Here is a 20,701-nt window from a genome sequence, read left to right on the forward strand (position 1 = left end):
TTCAATTCCCATGAGTGGGAAACTAACCAGTCAGCTCAAGTCAAATATCCTACTTCCAAATTCCAGAGAAATGTACTCGAGAGTCAGCACCAAGGAACAAGCATTAATTATACACCATATTTATTTGCTACAGCACAGATGTTTGCAATTTCACTCACTTATTTCCCTTGGTAAACCCTAGTTTGGTAATAGTTGAGAAGTCACTGGTTTAATCTCTGCCAAGATTTCTGATACGAACAAGCAGATCAAAAAAAGCAGATTAGTACTACTACAGTTAGCCAATCACAATGGTTATGTAAGAATATTCTACATCCATTTTCTAAATATACTAAGCTTTCTAAAAGGCTTGAGTTACTTATTTTTAAGACACAATTGATGGCCTTTTCTTCCCCTGCTGTACCCACTACATCTCAATCCACCTCTCATACACATCCCCAAGCTTACTTCCTTTCCCATCGTCTACAACACACCACCCAATGTTCACCTATTTTCTCCTTCCAATATTGGTTACGACTTTCTCCCAGGTTACTGAAGTGGCTCAAGATAAACAGATCTACAATAATCCAGGCATCGGCAGGCTCACAAATAAGAAAAGGTATAGACATATTCTTAACCTTGAAAGAAAGCCCCAACAAGACTGGTGAGAGCTGCAATTACCATCGACAGACAACCAATAGAAGTTGATCTACCAGCACAACAGGAGCATTGGAATTTTACTGTACAGTGATTTGCTTTAGACAACTAAAAAGTTTACACAGGAATCTGTGGGGAAGAGTGCAGTGAGCACATGTTGCTACTGGCCTCTATTCCCTTGCTAATACAGTGCCATTGCAAAGTCGTTTGATTTTAAGCCCTGGATGTTTGAACTCTGAACAAACAGTCTTACCTGAGGTGATTCTCTTTGTTTTCTAGGCGTTCATTTGTTCTTTCAGAGCGAAAGCGTTTGGAGGCAAGTGCTTCCTCCATTCCTTTCAGCTCTGTCTTCCGTAGCTCATAAATGGCAGAACGAATAAGTCTACGCTCATCCAAGTCAAGGGTCACCTCCAGCTGATCAAAGAAAAAAAGATAGAAAATGCATTAGGTATCAGGGTAACATTCAAGTTCCTTTAGAATTGAGCGCAAAACTATCTCTCCTGACAAAACTCCCTCACTTTCCCAGGTATGTTATTTAATGAGGTACTGGAGAGCTACCAAAATGTCAAAGTCTGAAGCTCTTCAGCCCATTTGATCAAATCCTTTAAGTGTACCTTTCATCAGTAGAACCATACTAACGAGTAATTGGGTCCTTGCCAAGTATCGACATACTGCATAATAATGTACAAGTCAATTTCTGCTTGAGGTTTTCTGGAAAAGTAGAGATTTCATGGAAACTAAAGTTAGCCCAGCAGAGTTAAAAATCCCATCTGTACCTATTGAAACCCAACAATCACAGTTTAAAACACAATTCTTTGAAGTTCCACTGATGTGAGCACAAATTGCCTGCAGCTACTTGTAATGGAGCCAACTAGCATCCACCCATTGCACCAAAGACAAGTCTTAGTCTCAATTTAAATCCTTATTTCAGACACAAACCTACTAGACATTTATGTTGTACAGTGTGTGGTCTTTGGGGGAAAATAGGGGGGGTAACAAGCCCTATTCCAACAGCAAATGGGGTCTAGAAAAATTTAATCAGTGTCATAATGGAGCACCAGTCAGCTTTTGCTCGTGTCCTGTGCATCCGCCTATACGATTGCTAGTTCCACCAGCATTTAAACGCTAGCAAGTCAAAATGGTAAACTTCCTGATTGTGAAGTTATCACATACACTTAGATTCAGTTGAACACTGTCCTCTCCTTGATTACTTGATGTGTCTTGTCCTCCAGATACAGGAATTGATCTGGGGCAGTGTACATATGAAACAAATGGAAGTGCAGCTGTATCTCCTATTTGTGGTATGGCAGTTACTCATCACACCAACAACTCGGATTAAAATATCCCAGATACCAGCTATAAACTGTGTTGTACTCCAGAGAGGAGCAAAGCAAACCCAGAATTAAGTGCACATATTGAAAAATGATTCCCATTTAGCACACAGACCAATATAGCTGTTTCCCAGTTTAAATGAAAGATCAAGAGAATGGTGGGCAATAGACTTCAATAGAAAAGGTTTTTTCCCACAAAGCTTCCAGTTTTGATCAGTACAGAGATCATATGGTTTGCACTAGCACCGTGAAACCTTATACCACATGTATATATAAATGTTAAAACCATGCATACTTAGCTTTTATGTGGTTTACAAATGGTAAGTGTATAGATTTTTGCTAGTTACAGCTTCTGGACATTAATTATGTAGTAAAATATCAGATTCGCTTTTGGCACCCCTTTGCATTGCAAGTTGATAGCAAAGCCACTCCATCCAGAACTGGGAGCTCAGTTTCAAGCTAACAGCTTTAAGGTGTTAGGAAATGATTCTGCGACACTAACCAGGCTGTATAGCTTATTTGAGCAATCTCAAATTCAGTCGGCCTTTGTTCAGTAATCTCAAATTCAGACGGGTTAATTACAAACGTATTTATCAATATGGTAATCAGTAGGTCAGAGTCCACAATCTCACTTCCTGCACTGTGTCCCAAAGGTACGGGTGCTTTACAGAAATTCATTTTTTTGTTGTTCTAATCCACAAAAGTAATCAACAATGCAATAAAGTAGCAGCAGTAAGAAAAGTGAAATTGGATTCTTCTCCTATACTCTTCAATAGACTGTATTAGAAGCTCACGTTAGCCTACTGCAAAATCAATTTTCTATGAAATAGGAATTCTAAAGTTCAAAGGTAGCTTTACTGCTTCTCCACCTTTAACCTTCATATGCCCGAAAGAAACAGCTTCAAGTAGAGAAGATATTGGCATGAAGCACTTGCTCCAAAACAATGGGTAGCACATTGAAACAATTTGAAGTCTTAGATTATGTCACAAAATAATTTTGGTCATTCAATACATGACTGATTGGGGGACACCTCTGTGCGCAATTGTCTGTCGCGTTTCACCCAAAAACACAGCCAATTCACTTTACAGCATACACTGTGAAGTGCATCAATGACATAAGGCACTGTATCAAATGCAATTATTATTACTACTACTACTTCTCCACTCTGAAAGGTTCACCAGCTTGGCTCCCTTTGTAATTAGAAAGCTGTATAGCATATTGCAATGTAGTTTTATTACAACTGATTAAGCCTAATGCAGTCAACATGTAGTCTTTAAGATCAGTCATGAAAATCGAACGATCATAAGATCATAGTCCTGTAGCTCAGTGGTTAGAGCACTCACCTTACAAGTGAGAGACCTGGGTTCAATTCCAGGCAGGGTGAAACCTTGGGCAAGTTTCTTTACTCCACACGCCTGATAATAATCCCTCAAAAAAATTTCAATCCACGAGTGTTTGTGGGACACTGCTGTGCGCAATTGGCTGCTGCATTTTGCCCATATATATATATATATATATATACACACACACACATACAGTCAATTCACTTTACAGTATGTTCTGTGAAGCACTTTGAGACGTCTAGAAGATGTGAAAAGCGCTATATCAAATGCAAGGATTATTATAAATCAAGTTCGCACCCAAGAACTGATGTTCAGTCATTCGGGACAACTCAATTTAGCACAGTACCAATTCAGTTCCCCAAACTGGCCGGTCAAGTTATCCTTTTAAGTGTAGCTCTCCTAACAAACAGGTTTTCATATACTTGATTGGCCTGAAATAGTCTTGATTACAAATAAACCAGAACACTAAGATTACATAGATCTAGACTGTTTAAAAGTGAAACAAAAGGGTGTGGAGATTTAATCAGTTTCCACTGAAATCATGCATGTGTTACTTCAAGCTGATATTTTAGCTTTACATAAAAAAAGTCAGAAATATGCCATGATACAATGTTGTAATGAACACCTCCCGTAGCTCAGAAAAGATTAACAATCCTGCTATTTTCCTGGAAAAGCTCTCTGCTCTGATGAGCCTATCAGATTGAAAAAAAATCAGTTAAAATGGAAGTTGCAGTGATGATTTTTCATTGGAAACTGTTCCAGTAGCAAGTACTTCAAAGACTGGGACAAGTAGTCGGTGAAGAATATACCCCTGGATATCTGCATCCAGCAGGTGGCAGCTTTGCATGTCAAAAAAGTCAATACCACCAGTCATTATACCACACACACACACCATGTGTACTTTTGTGCTGCTGTGTAAAAAAATTAAAACTAAAGTATCAAGTCACTAGTACCAAAGCCCAGACTCAGCACTCCTTTGAGTTGGGATAAGTTTTACACAATGCCACATTGAACCCTGAAGAGTCTCAAGTGAACGGTTTCCAATTAATCTCTCGTTCTGCAAAATGGTTCAAAAATTGCTTTTACTTGAAAGGCTCTATTTAGAATACAAGTTATTGCAGTCACGCACCCCTTAACAATTGGTTCAAAGCAAGATTGGTGAAACAATTTTCTATTTCCAGGACCTTGTTTATTAAAGATAAACATCTTGAAGTACAGCCAAGTATTTTATTACTTTATTTCAAATCGATTGAAGATTTCAGAGTTCAAGTGCACTTGGAGGCCATTCCATTTAACAATGAATTGCTGAGAAAAACATGCAACACTTAGGATGTTGTTAAAATTATGGTTACAAGTGAAGTACGTTTATATAATAAAGGATTTTGAGAGGCTGTGGAAAATGGTAGCACCCCAGGGAAGTTAGTCAATTGTCAGCATTTGTAGATTCAATACCACTTGAATGAATTAAGTCAATGGAAATAAATGTCTCACAAGATTCACTAATGTGACCGAGTCAAACAGAGGCCGTTTCCCTTCCCCTGGGTAAGGTGACTCAGATATTTATCCCATATTGTAAAAGTGTCCAGCAAATTAAACAATATACTGTAATAATAATCCTTGCATTTGATATCACGCTTTGTCACATTGTTGAGACGTCTCAAAGCACTTTACAGGGTATACTATAAAATGGACCGACTACAAGTACAATCCTCTACACTGAATAGCAAATAAGAATTCCCTGTGAAACACTTAAGAGACATCGACAATATAGATGCAGTATTATGAAGGTGCAGTATCAAATACCAATACCACTGGTTTGGAAAGCTACATTATTCTATTTCAGCAGTTGAGTTCAAGGCAAACATCTTATCAGTTACTACAAAATTATTTGCTTCCTGTTGAATGTAATGGGATTTTGTAAACACAAAACTTTTAGCCAAGTCCCAACATCTTCAACTCAAACTCAGCATCATGCAGTATAATACTCAACAACAAGTTAATGACTCACACAAGTTTTGAATTTGCTATCCAAACAACTACGACTTTAGTCCATTTTATCATAATACAAACTTGTACTGCACTGGAGAACTGGCTGCACTAAAGAATGTAGTCCATAAACATCAGGCACTACATAATGAGTTTCACAGACCAGGTCACGTCAGCAAAAGGAGCACATTTTCCTTCAGAGAGGAGCTGAGAACGGCAAACTGATGAAAGGATTCACTGAACAGAAATACTGCAGCGATATTAAAGCTTTCACTAAACCTTCATGTATTTCAAAGCAGCAAGCGCAATAGGGGTAAAGTTTAAAGACGAGGCATTGGGAAGGATTTTATATGGGAGGGCTGGAGAGAAAGAGAAAATAGGTAGAATGCGTTAGTATGAAATGCGATTGAAGCCAGGACCCAAGGGGAAAAAGCTGAGTGCTATAATAGGAAGAGGGTTAGTATTCTGAAGATTAAAGTGGATCAACAAGTCTTCAATCAAACCTCTTGATTATGTGAATGGTACTCTGTATGAAAGCAACTATCAAATACAGAGGTGCTAATAGGTGCCACAAAGAAGAATTGTCGGTTGAAAGAAAGCTTTTCTGGTGTGTGTGTGTGTGTGTATATATATATATATATACATACATACATACATACACACACACACATTTAGTGATTGCGATATTTAAGACTTAAGCAACAGTTGTTTTTCTAAAAACACGTAATGCAGGAATTTCTCTGGAACTGGAGACAGTCAGAGTTTTAAGCATTTCTCAGGCCTGCAATTACCATTACAGGAAATAATTTAGTAGATGCAGCTTACTGATATCACAAAACTCATTGGATATACTGGAAACAGTCCTAAGGAGGATTTTGAAATGTCAAGGTCCAGAACACTGCAGGTCAGGAAAACAAGCATATAAAGAATTTTTTATTTTTGATGAGTAATTACTCAGGAAACAGCATGCAGAGACCATCTATAACAGTAAAAAAAAATGAAGTTGATGTATTGCAAAAGATTTAAATATAATATTGAATTTACTTCAATTCATTGTAGGCTTATTTATTTGGCAGATTTCAGTGGAAAACCACAACAAAGTAAAACGTTTACACAAATTGGGTTCAGTTGTTCCCCTCGTCAAATATAGGCTACTGAACTAGAGAAGTTGCAAGTGTTCAAAAATTGGAATTTCCTTTGCACAACTTCTATATGAACAGCTTTCTAACTTACTCATCAGGCATACGTGTCACCACATTCCTCAGGTAACAATGTCCCAAGAATCAGATGCCAAGTTATAAACTGGTCCAAAACCAAACCAATTAAACATCCTGGTTAGACTGAACATCCAGTAAGATTCCCTCCCAGTTTCCAGTCATTTGCAAATAAGAAAATCTTCAGTCAACAAATGTACCCGATCTAATATGGGTCCCTTCAATACGGGAAACTCATCAGGGGGTTCGTGCAAATAGCATGCCTTTAAGAGATTTATTATATAATTATGTAGATTTAAGGAAAAGTGGATTGGCAGCCTCACACTGGGAGCCTAATCTGCCACGTGAAGACCACTGGAGTGTAACAGGCTAATAATCTTGTGTTGGTGATGACTGTCATCTCTTGGAGGTCACTTGAATGCCCTTGGGAGTAGGGAGGAATTTTCCAGACATTTTCCCACTCCCCATTCTATTTTTTTTAATATATAAAAACTCCCTTAGGAAGTGGCCAGCACAAAGAAAGATATGTGCTGATGTATATTGTGAGGGAAGTGGTGAAGGAGGAGTAAACTCTTAAAGCCACCTCCCCCTACAAAACATCTATTTGCCCAAATTCTAAATAGAAAGGGATCATTGATGGTGAGGCAGGCCTTTAGAGAAAATAAACTGAGACCGCATGGAACCACAGGAAGATAAGGGGGGGGGAATGTTTAAATAGATTAGCTCATACTAGAAACTTGGCAATTCTAACAGATTGAATTCAAACATTTGTCCACTAGGATTTTAGCACATCTGCTACCTCCCCCTGCCCCCCACCAAAAGGTTACAGTTTATAAAGATTCCAAAAACTACCAATGGAAACAGAATCGCTCCACAAAAAACCTTCAGAATTCCGTTGACCAGTAGATTTCCTGTTGTAGGCACTGTCCAGATCAGAGTTTTCCCCCGCTCTGTGTAAATGCTGACCACAAAGTATCTGCACTGTTTGAAGAGTAGCTGGTTTACTAAAAATCAAAGGAAACAGCGGTTCCACAATTTGAAGTCACATCAGATAAACTAGTTTCCAAAGGAGACTTGCACTCCCCCCTGGGAATGTAGTCAGCAAAAAAAATTAACTTATTGGTAAAAGAAAAACAACAATTTATTACAATTTTAATTCCCCTTTAGGTGAAGAATCTGCTTTGATAGATTCTTCGTACATAAAAAACCTAGATGCCTAAGGTCACTTCAAATCACCCGATTGGTTGCAGAATGTAGGCATTCAGCTCAAGTCTACAATAGATAAGGCTGCATTTCATACAGGGAATGAATATGAAGTACAAATAAAATGCCCACCTCCCCTTTCAGATAATGCTGCCTATGTGCATCAGGAATTTAGACTACCCTGAATTTTATTTCAGACACTAATTGAGTGAAATGACCTATTGAACTTTTGCCAATTGGCAAGGAGGTTATTGGTCAAGTTTGTCCTAATAGAGAATACATAGTAAACTTAAATTCTGATTAAAACTAGATAAATACCTCAAAAGTAAACCACAGGTGTATAGGGAAAGGGCAGATTAATGGGACTGAGAGCAGTGTGTCCCTCCAAGAAGGAAGAGTGCGTACTCCATTTGAAACAGTCAAATCTCTGTGTGTAGGTAGAATGTATATTGTGGCGTTCAGACTGGTTTGAATCCTCTGACACACACATCCATTACCATGATACCCAAATAGCAAAGGATCACAATTAGGATTACTATTGCAACAACACATCAGTAGGGGAAAACCAATGGGTCTCACAACTGTCTAAACCCAGCTATCAGTGGGTGAACAATCCAAGCTTGGTGAAGTCTGCTCTACAATGATAGGAAGAGCTGAATAAGGGACTGAATACTTGGCCACCACAAGCCAGAATGCTATTTAAAGATCGCAGAAAAGCATTTGTTTCTTATCTACATGAACAGAATGCCAATTTTTCTGATGGCTAAAGTACTATAATTTCCTACATGCCAAGGCATCTCAAACTATCACAAAGCAGCCCGTGTTCATCTCATTTCGCAACAGGAGATTGAACAGCACTTCAACTTCCAGCACATCCTGTGTAGTGACATTTGTGGGAGAATACGGCAGCAATGTCCCACAAACAGCTGTGGAATGAACAATCAATTTTTGGGGGAGGAATGTTGGTCAGGAAACCGATAGAAACACCCTTCTCTTTTTGAATTGTCCCATGAGATCTAACATCTACCTGAACAGGCAGATGGAACATTGATTTAATGTCTCATCTGAAGAAAGGCAATAATGCAACACACCCAGTACTGAATTGGAGCGTCAGCTTAAATGACACGATTTCCAAGTCTCAACATGGAACACGATGTCTGAGTCTCGACATGTGAAACTGAGATCTACTTGCTCAGGTGAACACGAAAAGATCCCATGGCATTATTCAATGAGAAGGTAGTGACTCCCAGTGCCTTAGTTAATCCTTCAGATAAAACAAGTCATTCACGTTTTGGCTGTTCTGGGACATGGTGTGCAAATTGGCCACTACCTTCACATACAAACAGTCAATGTACTTCACAGAACTTTGTGAAGCTCTTCCCAAGTTTCACATGAGGCACTATATCAAATAAAAACATCACAATACGAAATACCCCCAGAATTGACCCAAGTATAATAAGCTAGTTTCAGAGCACAATATCCTATTGCCCAGCAACATTCCTTGAGCTGCTTTAGTCTTTGCCAAGTTATCTGATCTCCGTTGTTACAGCAGTTGTCTGTAGGTTCAGGGACATTGAGAACAGGAGACAAACATACTCTTTACTATCCAGCAATCTCTGCTGGAATGTCCAGATGTGTAATGTTAACAAGAACAGGATCAGGCCTGGCTATATAACCCATTTCTATCAAATAATTGACTAAAACACAGGATCTAAAACTGTTACACCCCTCCCTCCATTTAAATATGATCTCAGTATTCATTATACATTCACCGCCAGAGCTCTCAGATGGCAGTTCCATAGCAGGCAGCAACTTTTGACCCTGAATTTCAATTTGTGAACAAAATTAGCCACCATTGTGCACTCTAATTCAGATATTGGAGTTTTAGCACATGCTCAACAGATAAAACATGACCAATTTAAAATCTTGACACCATTCACAGTATTTGTTTATTTTTCCCCAAACTATATAAAAATCAGCAGCTTAGCAAAGTGCTAGGAATGCCTTTCTTTTGAGTCCAGAGTGTGGAAGCTTTTAAGAAAAAGGGATTTTTTTTTAATATAAACTTTGTTGCACCATTTTGCTTCCTTTGCAGTCATTTTCTTTGTAAAATAATAATAATAATAATCCTTGCATTTGATATAGCGCTTTTCACGTCGGGAGGACGTCCCAAAGCGCTTCACAGAATAGACTGTAAAGTGAATTGACTGTATATTTGTGGGCGAACGCGGCAGCCAATTGCGCACAGCAATGTCCCACAAACAGTCGTGGATTGAAAATGACCAATATATTATTGTTTTTGGTTTTGGAGGGATTATTATTAGGCTCTGTGTGGAGTAAGGAAACTTGCCCAAGGTTTCGCCCTCTGCCTGGAATTGAACTCAGGTCTCTCACTTGCAAAGCGAGTGCTCTAACCACTGAGCTACAGGACTCCACAAAATGTTCCTGCTGTTTTTAAGGAACTTAATGCTTTCTGGTACTTAACTGCATTGGAAACTTCCTATAATACTATGCTGATATTTCATTTGCTTTATGTATTCCTTTTAATGACAATGCCCAAAAACTGTTTTAAAAAAGAATTATGCAAGCCATAGGTTCAAAGGCAAGAAAACTAGAGAGTAGAAGTAACCATGTTCTGTCATAATTATGTACCTTCCATGTTACAATAGGTGAAAACTGCATTTGACCTGAACAAATGTTTGCTCACACTTGCTGCCTATCAGAGGAAAGTGAAATTTAATAATTTGTGCACTGAATGACTGGAAGAGCCAAGGAGACAGTTTTTTTTAAATTTCTTGTCTGTACTTTGGTAAGATTTTAATCCTAAGATTCAAAATATTCACCTTTTAAAATAGGTTGAAAAAGTACTTGAAACCTTTCCAGCATAAGCAATTCTGATCATTTGGATTCTCTGAGCATTAGCTTTTTTGTTTGCTTTCTGTCTGATTCTCATGGAGCCAGTGTCTGAGCTGATGCCTTCTATTAGATGCCACGGTTTGTGTGTGAACTGATGCAATCTGTTAGAATCGTACTCTAGAGAATCAACTGCAGGAAATGTCACCGGAAAATCAGCTCTCTAGGGCATCGTTTGGATCTAAAACTGTGCAGGCTTGTTAGTAAATCAGTATTCACTCTTACTCTCGGGTAGCTCATAAATCTATTTTGTATCTATCTTTGAGAAAGATAAATTGTTGTTTGATGGAGCAGAGCTGCTGATCCTGCTCACAATTGAAGGCCCACACTGGTACCCAGCAAAAAACCAACTTGTATTCAGAGTGGGTGTACCCATTGTAAAAGTTCCTGTGTGATCATAAATACAGGGGCTAATCCTTCAGGATGACAGCATACCCGGATAGATGGAGCTGATTTTCAACAGAACTCCCACTCTGATGGAACAGTCACAAATGCCACCCGCAGAGGAAACCATGGAATTTGAGGTCTTTCGATTTGGTTCTTATTGAAGACATTTACCATTTTGTTAATACTATAGAAAATGGTAGTAAAAATCTACGAGGAGTTCAAATAAAAAAAAGTGTCTTCGTACCATCTGAATTTACTTTTACACTGCAGAGCACCTGCAAAGCATTTTTCACGTTGAAAGTGAAGCATGGCATGTGCTATGTGTGGAGGTTTGCCATCAGAGGAGAAAACCGTTGATGTTCAAACTTTTAAACGTTTTGTGGTTTCTCTTCACTAGTCAGTTACTATTCATACTGTGTTGCCAGGGAAAGGTTGCCTTTGCACAGGTTCATTTAGTCTGGCACACAGCCAAGGCTTTTACAGAAATAGCATTGATTCATAACGAACAGCCATAAAGGTGGGGCAATGGATTTTAAATAATCCAGGAATAGAAGCTGCTAATTGGACAGTTCAAACATTTTCAGTCTTGAATACATACAGTGCTGTATTTGTCAAACACTATAACTAACAATTTCATTTACTGCTTTCCAGCTGAAACTACCGAGTGTCCAAATGATTTTACAGCCAATTATTTATTCCAACTACTGTAGATTAATATTAACCATGTACCTGCAGTATCGAGCTCTTAGGAGCAATGAGGAGAAAACTTGTGTAGTACAATAACAAGAAAATCGATAAGAGATTACTGTACAACTTTTGTGCTGGGAACCCAGATGTACATTTTAACATTAATATTGCTGAAAGATAGCATTCAATTTAGGACAAGTTGTCTTACACTTTCTACTTCCCCATCTCACTCATTTTCAATGGTTAAACTAACAGGAACTCAGTACTCCAGTCACCCTAGCACACATGGGTACGTCACGAATACGATTTCTGTATGATTCAGCTCCTTATTTATAGTGTGAGGTAACATAAGAGTGCTTAGTAGGCAGACAGTTATCACTAGCCTTGATCGCCTTGGAGTGAAATTAATTGCTTGAAATACTGTAGGATCAGATAACAGAGTACTTAGCGTTTGGCATTTCAGGAAGAATCTCAGGGATACCATATCTTTTATAGCAACTCCTCTGCCCCCTCTATCAAGATAAAAAAAAGCAAAAGGGGCAAAGCACACTTATTATTGTGAATCGAACCCCAAGTACTGAAGATAAAACAAAACACTACCTGCTGAAACAGGCATGTGTGAGAGAGCCTGGCTACAGTTCTCAGAGTAAAGTCTGACAATAGGCTCATGCATGCAGATTTGGACACAGGAGAACAAAAAAACCTTTCCCATAAACTCTTTAGAAATGCATTATTTGGTGTTAACCAACAATTGGTTACAAATTGCTGAACTCATTGGTAGAGGCTACAACCCTATAATCAGTTCAAGACGGCTATAAATTTCAAACAAAAATGCAACACCCTGAATGGAACCAATATATAAAGCAGAAAATATGTAAAATAGTAATGGAACTCACAAAGACACTACACATCCTTATCAAACATATCATCTTCTTAAGTGAGCCAGGTACCAAGATCAAAAGAATATATTATAGTGCTTGTTTGAGCACTACAGCAGACATTTATAGTTTAACAGTGGGAGGGGGAGAGAAAAAGGAGAAAAGTAAGAAAAGGGAAATGATCGAGGATAAAAAACAAAGATGCAACTCAAAAATCACCATCTCGTAGGTTGCATGTGGCCAGCAAAAGTCCAAATCACGCTCCGCTTAATTTAATTCCTTATTTGTTGCAAAGCTTGCCAACTCTTACCATGCTCAAATGAAATGGCCAGAGGCTAATAGGGCCTGGAAAACTGGTCAGAATTTAAAAATAAAGAAACGTTTACACCAGAAGTACTCTGGAAACAAGGGGTTCTCTTCTGTAAGGTTGTTGAAAAGCTCCTTGTAATGAATTGTTCCCTAGAGAGCCATCAATAAGTCTTTCACTGGCAGGCAAGACAACCGTAAGGTAGTTAATGCTCCATGCACACTTACACATAATTGGATTCTTACATTGCTATTCTATTTCTCTCCAGGGCTCAAAGGGGAGTTGACAGATTTAGTTCTGGCCATATGGTTCAATAAAGGAAACAAACTATGACAAGTCCAGTTGATCCAATGATTATATAAGTTGCTACACGGCTGACAATAGAGTTACAAAGATATGATAATTTTCACGTTGAAAAAATAAATTCACACGTTTTGCACTTTAATTTTAGATTCATTTCACTCACTTTTCAGTATATTCTGTGAAGGATTTGGGACGTCTCAAGGATGTGATAAGGTGCTGTATCAAATGCAAGGATTATTATTAACTGATATTGGCAACAGAGCAAGACAAAACATTACCGCCAAGAGGTTAGACACCTTTCAGTCTGGGGTTTGTTTTTATTTGAGAAGATTGATTTGGGGGTCTGACACACAGAAACCCAGTGGCCAAAATACACAAAAATTCAGACCCATACTTAAGAGAACCCAAACTAGACCAAGGAGTTCCACGTATAGTACGTGTGTACATTTCAGTCTCTCTAGTGTGGAGTGCACACCTCTATAGGGACACACACTACTTACCCAATGCCTGAAAGTTTAGACACAGGTTGGTAAGTGCCAAGACATAGCGACTCCATAACATGCATCAGAGGACTTTCGAGTTTTAACCAGCTAAACCACATAGCTTATCACTGTTAACACTATGCTTCCGACTGCTTGCCAGCTAGAACCACTCAACCGATCAAGCCTTTGGTTTGCAAAAGTAGGAGAAATCCCTGCCTCCAGCTGACCGACAAATTAATTTTTTCTCTGAAGTAATGGACCTGACCCTTAGACTGATATAGAGTGGTTTCTTTCTTGGGACAGCAAGTAAAACAGGCCAATCATTCTAGGTATGTGTATATTATAGGACATCCTCCTGACGTGAAAGGCGCTATACAAATGTAATTTTGTATTGTATAATAACCTGTTCCACATCAGAACTCAAACAAAACTCCATCAAATAAGATGGTTGCACAAGGCTAGTCATTTAAATAGTCACGCTGGGGGTGTTTTATTTACCTTCACATTCTGGAGCAGTCTTTATCAACAAGTGTAGAAATACATACATTTCACTCCAGCCAAACGCGTTCATCCACTATGCTGCTGACAGCCAAACCAGTCGTGCTTCTTGTAATCTTGTAGACACTGGGTATCAATTAACTAAATTAAACTGGAGGCAAGTATAACCAGTATACAATCTAAATAGGATTTAAATTGCATAGTCATCCTTCAGTCTGCCTGCACTTCGGTGGCAGGATCAACGTAAATCACGTTTGAGATAAAACACGATTGAACTGTACTGAGCAAAGGCTTTGACAAAGCAATCCAAATTAAAAACACATGGCTCCAATGGGCAAATTACCCATTTGTTGTTGGGCACAAAATTAAATGTTAGGAAGAGGGACTGCTATTGCCCACAACCAGATTGTAAACAGCTTATTCTCAAACCCCTGGGGATAAACAGCCTGAACCTATAACGTGGTAGATTAAACTCAGATCCTGTTAGAATGGGACACAGCATAAAAATGGCATTATAGGAAAGGATAATCACCACACAAGTCAACCTGAACTTATAAATCAGTCTGAGGTCTTATCTGCCTGTTTAAGTGGATGTTAAAGATCCCATGGCACTATTGGAAAAGAGGAGTTTGTCTTGGTTATTCACTTCCTGACCGTTGATGGATTATTGCTATCTGTAAATTGTTGCTGCATTTTCCTACAAACTACAGTTATGATACTTCACAGTAAAAATCCTGTAAAGTGCTTTGAAATGTTTGATGCTGTGATAAGGTGCTATATCAGATGCAAGGATTTATCCTGCAGGAAGGTCAATGCTCAACCACATTTTGTACACAATTACTGTCGTCATTAGAGGCACTTCAAAAATATCTCATTCTTCATATAAAAAAATGACTCGTTTCTGAGGACAGAGTGTTCTCAGAGAGCTATACAAACAAAGCCAGACAGACAAGAAATTGCCATAAAAGGCGACATTTAGAAGTTTCTGAATTGGAAAGACAAGTTGTGCATATGAAAAAAAGCCATTCTGAATAGCAGATGGCATGCAGCACAAACCCAACCTGTACAACAACAAAGAAAGCACTCCATCACTTGAGCTCCATCTAGCTAACAGCTAGAACGTTCGAAAGTAGCCTTCAGTCTAACTTTTAGGTACTTTGGTGCATTTCTTGGGAGAGAAAATTAGGTTTTAGAAGTGGCTCACATCAGCAACTGACCCATACAAGTCAATAAGAGCCGTTGATCTCCTTGGTAACTTGCATGTTAATCCATTGTGCATTGCAAGGCTACTTGAGACTTCCAGACTAAACACTAAATTAAGAGTCAACCAACTGCTGGTTTCTTCGTAGTTTTCCTGGTTACCCATCACCTTTTTATATAGCCCAGGATTACCAAGAAGCTTTAAAGAACTGACCTTTGTACACACGTAGCATTTATAACACTAAATTAGTGAAGTCGGATTTAGAATACTTTATTTCATTGATTGTACTTACCTCTAAAAGGTCATCAATGCACTGGAAAAGGTCAAAGAACTGGAGACCAGAAATTAGTTAAATTCCAAATAAAATCTGTAGAACTAAATCTGCTTTTCTCAGATCTGAGATGTAGAAATAATCTGCACCCAGACAATGCATAATTTTAATGCAATCTATATATTGCATCCAATTTTGTTAAAAAAATGTTGAATTTCACAATATTAAGATACCTCATTTAGGTCAGGTGTCAAAACCAGACACAAAAAAAATATACCACCCTGAACATTGAAACCAGCTCCACATATGCATACCACCCAAACATAGAATTATAATAGAATGTCCTCTGTAACCAACTATTTTTAAAAGGAATCTACAAATTCCAGCTGAAACTTAGGCATCACAAAGCCTGTGTGGCATGATTTCCCACAAGTATACAAACTATAAACTCAGACTGCCTGAATAAAGTTATTGCAGTCTCTTATGAGGGAAAATATAATCTCTCAAGCAGTATTTTTTCCAATTTGTAATAACTGAAGTTAGACAAAACACTGTTTATAGTCCAGAGTGCAAATTTAGTTATTCACAAGGGTTTTACCACATTAATAATGTGGTTTCAGACCATGATTGTTTAAATATTTGTGTAAAAGTGTCAGATGAGTTTGGAGAACATTATACCCAATCTCGTGGCTGAGGAAAGAACACATGGCATGCAGGAGGGGAAGGGAAGAATAGGAAATGAATATAAAAACACACATTTATTCATCAGGCCTAAATCAAAATGGCACAAGCTGAAACTTTAGGATAGCCACCTCATATTTCACTATGGAAGAGGGCTCCCCAGAGCAAGTAGGGAAAATAAATCAAGAAAATATATATATGTAGTAGTAACCATTTGAGAGCAGATTGCTCATATTGTCCTCGTCAGGATTTCATGTATTGTATTGGGAAATGACACAGAAAGGAAGGAACAATACTAAGCATTTTCATTAAAGATCCCATGGGACTCTGAAAAGTGAAGGGAGTTTCTCCCAGTTCCCTTGGCAATAAACCCCCAATAAAACTTTGTGGCTGTTTGTGGAACATTGCTGTGCGGAAATTGGCTGCTGCGCTCGCTCTCAAAACAGTCACTACCACTAGACTTCAGCTCATAGTCCATCGCATTTTATAAAAACACTCGTGGGGTTTTTCACTAGGGATTTCCTCCTGATATCTATCAAACAAATCTAAGGAACAAGAGAAAGGGTTAAGAGTTTCTGTAGCCATTTCTTCTAGATTCATTCTAGAAGACGTGGCAGGAAGATAGATCTATGTCAACTAACTTCATAGATCCCCATATTCAGCAGTCAGTCCTTATATGGAAACACATTTTGAACACATCAGCCATTGTTCCACACAATGTCACAGCCATTCATTAGGCAATATAGGTTCAGGGGGTCACAATGCAATCCCTCTATGACCTGACATTTTGTTACACAGGAGTGTTGCTCGGCTCACACAAACAACCGGGAATAGTACCTCAGGGTGTTTGAGCGCTGGACACTGTGTCCAAAAGCAGCATGGACCACAACTTATTTTGACAATGCAAAGCTGCCCGTTGATCAGCAGCTGGAGCTTGCATGCTGCAATCGGTCAATCGCTTGACAGCCATCATAATTGACTCCAATCAAAATGAAAAATGCCAGGGTTCCAGAACCCAGAACACACGATCACAATCTACTTGTGTGCAATATGTTCGTATAACGTAGGATGGAGCAGGACACAAGCATAATGAGATTAGATGTTTCACACAATTGACCCTGGCTGGTCTCTGAGAGCAAGAGAAGCTCTGAGAGTTTGCCCAGGAGCACAGACGTACTGCCGTGCTCCTCCGCGCTTTGAAATGCAACCTTCAATGAATCTGGTTCAACAGGTGCTGGTGAATTCTGTGCTGCAAGTTCTGCACAGAGATTGTACTCCAAGCACTGAAAATGCCATTCAGGAGGAGACAGCAGATGCAGGAGAGGTAAAAATTATTTTAAGTTCTGTTCTTTTCCTTCAAAAGAAAAGTACAAAAGAAACATGCCAAGGTTTTGAATCCCAGGCAGAGCGAAACTTTAGGCAAGTTTCCTTACTCCACAAAGCTCAGTCTACCTCGCAGTAAGTAGAAACCTGGTTGTTAGTTTGTTTGCGGATTTCTTTCCAGGGGTAAAAATCCCTTAAAAAAAAATGTGTGGTAACTCAATCCACGACTATTTGTGGGACACTGCTGTGCACATTTGTCTGCTGCGTTTCACCCACAAAATACACAGTCAATCCATTTTATAGTGTATTCTGTGAAGCATTTTGAGACTTCTCAACGACGTGATGATACCGCAATATCAAATGCAAGGATTATTATTGTTATTATTATTATTTACAGTTTCGCCCACAAAATATACAGTCAATTCACGTTACAGTATAATTCTGTGAAGCGCTTTGAGACGTCTCGAAGACGTGATAAGGCCCTGTATCCTTGTGTATCAAATTGCAAGGATTATTATTATTATCCGATGAAGCGCTTTCCGATGTCCTTCAAACGTGAAAGCCACTACATTTTTGGGGGGATCAGTTGGGTGTTTGACACATGCGGAAACCCATCAACTTCCGTCCACGGGTCTGGAATGGAACGCGCGCTCTCTCCCGGGAGGGACTCCGCCGATTTACCTAACTTACCTGCAGAGTATTGGGCGCCGGTTGTGGAATCGTGTGGTGCGTTGCGGAGTCCGGGAGCGTATTGGGTACAGAGCGCTCGCCTCGGAAGAGAGGACCTGGGCTTGATTCCCGGGATGTTAAGCAAGGTTGGCTCCTCCTCCTTCACAGATTAGCTCCTCCCCGTGGATTAGCTCCTCACCACTGATTGACCCCCTCCCCATAGATTGACCCTCCCCTCCCTGTAGACTGCCCCCCACCCATAGACTGCCCCCCACCCATAGACTGCCCCCCACCCACAGACTGCCCCCCACCCACAGACTGCCCCCCACCCATAGACTGCCCCCACCCATAGATTGCCCCCCACCCTTAGACTGCCCCCCACCCATAGACTGCCCCCCACCCATAGACTGCCCCCCACCCATAGATTGCCCCCCACCCATAATTGCCCCCCACTCATAGACTGATCCCCTCCCCACAGATTGACTCCCTCCCCCGTAGACTGGCCCCTCCCCCGTAGACTGGCCCCTCCCCCGTAGATTGGCCCCTCCCCCCGTAGGTTGGCTCCTCCCCCCGTAGATTGGCCCCTCCTCCCCCGTGGCGCGGGGCGGGGCGGGTGGTGCGTGGGCGGGGCGCGTTGCATTGTGGGGGCGGCGGCGGCCTCCACCAATATGGCGTCAGTCTGAGCGCTGACGGAGGGGAGGAGTGTGTGTGAGGCGGAGCCGAGGAGGGGACAGGGGCGGGGGGGGGAGAGGGAGAGGGCGAGGGAGGCGGACAAGTGCCGGGAGGCGGGCAGCAGCAGCGGCGGCCGGATCCGCACCTGCAAACTGTGACCGTTTGCCGGAGGGGGCGGGAAGCGGCGGCGGCGTCGAGGAGGAGGAGGAGGAGCGCGAGACATGGCGGCGGCGTGAGGCGTGAGGAGCGGGAGGCGGCGGCGGCGGCGGCGACAGCAGCAGCGGCGCGCGCGCTGGCGGTGTGTTGGCGCCGGCCCTCGGGAGCCATGGCGGCGGCGGCGGCAGCGGCGGCGGCGGCAGCAGCGGCGGCCGCGGACTCGGCCCAGTGGCTGTCCGTCAAGGAGGAGACGCTCTTCCTGCACGACGGTCTGATCCGAGTCACGGACCTGGTGGAGCTGCCAACCGAGATCGGGGCTTCGGCCGAGGCCGGCGAGAGCGAACAGGAGGTGAGGCCGCCCCCAACCCCCACTACCCCCCCCCCACACACACACACCCTCCGCCCCCTCCTCAGGGTGGTGTGTGGGTGTGTGTGTGGGTGTGTGTGCGGGGTGGTGTGGGTGTGTGGGGGGGAGGGGGAGTTATGTTAGCCGAGATACGGCGGGGGGTGGGGGGGAGAGAGAGAGAAGCAGCTCATCGGGTGGGTGGGGGGGGATTAATTGAGGCCGTGGATTTGGCCTGGTCCCCGGGGGAGTTATGCGCCAACCCAAGTGCTAAATACACAGCGACTGTTAATGTACATCCAAACTCCTGCCAGAGGCCGGAGACAGCCCACCCACCCCCCCACTGCCCCCCCCCTACTACCCCCACACCCCCACACCACTGCCCCCACTCCCCCCCCCCCCACACACACACACACAGCCCAAGGGGTGTGCAGCAAAGTGCAGAAAGCGGGGGAGCTGTCAGACCCGGTGGGGGTTGTGGTTGGGGTAGAGTAGGGCAGTGCCCGAGCAAAGCCCCAAATAACTAATGCACGTTTTGGGGATCAGGAGAGAAGATTCCGCTGAGGGGGGGGGAGAGAAAAAGAGAGGGGGGAGAGAAAAAGAGAGTGGGAGAGAAAAGAGAGGTGGGGGGGGGGGGGGGGGGGAGAGAGGGATCAGGGGCTGTGGTGAGAGGATGGGAGAGGAGGATACATTATAATATATTATAATGTACATATATTATAATGTACATTATAATATACATATAATGTAATACCGCCCCCCCCCCCGCCCCACACAGAAAAATATACGGTATCTCTACATAACGGTGAAATAGCCGGACATCAGAGGGTTTCAATCCCATTCTCTGGGAATAGAAATGAGGGTGTGGGGGTGTGAAAGTCATCCAGATGGGTAGATAGATGTGTGTGTGTTTGTGTGAAAGCCATCTAAAAATGTTATGGACTATTTCTGTGGAAATCGGAGGGTTTTCAGTGAAGCCGAGTCCCTGTCGGGTGGGGTGAGGACTCGGAATAAAATAATAAATAAGTATGTCATAGCGATCGATAGGTACTGGTGTGTGTGTGTCTGTATGTATGAAGAGAGAGAGAGAGAGAGCGAGCTACAGGGGCATAACAAGAATATCCACTCCAGGAAGGAGATTGGGAATGTCACAGGAGGATAGCAATGAAAATCAACCTATTTCTGTAAAGCCAAGTGCAAGGAGAAGCAGCCCAGGGAA

At 41.4% G+C, this 20,701-nt stretch overlaps 2 protein-coding genes and 1 non-coding gene across 3 annotated transcripts in view; 2 read left to right on the forward strand and 1 right to left on the reverse strand.

The window, feature by feature from the left end:
• The window catches only part of smtnb (smoothelin b), a 93,348-nt gene extending 74,038 nt beyond the window's left edge, over positions 1–19,310 (reverse strand). The window contains exons 1-3 of the mRNA XM_042337385.1: positions 19,137–19,310; positions 15,660–15,698; positions 887–1,047 (exon numbers count right to left, since the gene is read on the reverse strand). Coding sequence (XP_042193319.1) covers positions 887–1,047; positions 15,660–15,698; positions 19,137–19,310 — 374 coding nt within the window. The remainder of the gene's footprint in view (positions 1–886; positions 1,048–15,659; positions 15,699–19,136) is intronic.
• Positions 3,278–3,349, forward strand: trnav-uac. Its single transcript has one exon. It is a non-coding gene; the product is annotated as a tRNA-Val (tRNA).
• The window catches only part of LOC103184058 (probable E3 ubiquitin-protein ligase HECTD4), a 91,750-nt gene continuing 90,357 nt past the window's right edge, over positions 19,309–20,701 (forward strand). The window contains 1 exon segment of the mRNA XM_042337386.1: positions 19,309–19,488. Coding sequence (XP_042193320.1) covers positions 19,309–19,488 — 180 coding nt within the window.

This window comes from Callorhinchus milii, unplaced genomic scaffold (assembly GCF_018977255.1).
Source record: "Callorhinchus milii isolate IMCB2004 unplaced genomic scaffold, IMCB_Cmil_1.0 Scaffold8, whole genome shotgun sequence".
NCBI lineage: Eukaryota > Metazoa > Chordata > Chondrichthyes > Chimaeriformes > Callorhinchidae > Callorhinchus > Callorhinchus milii.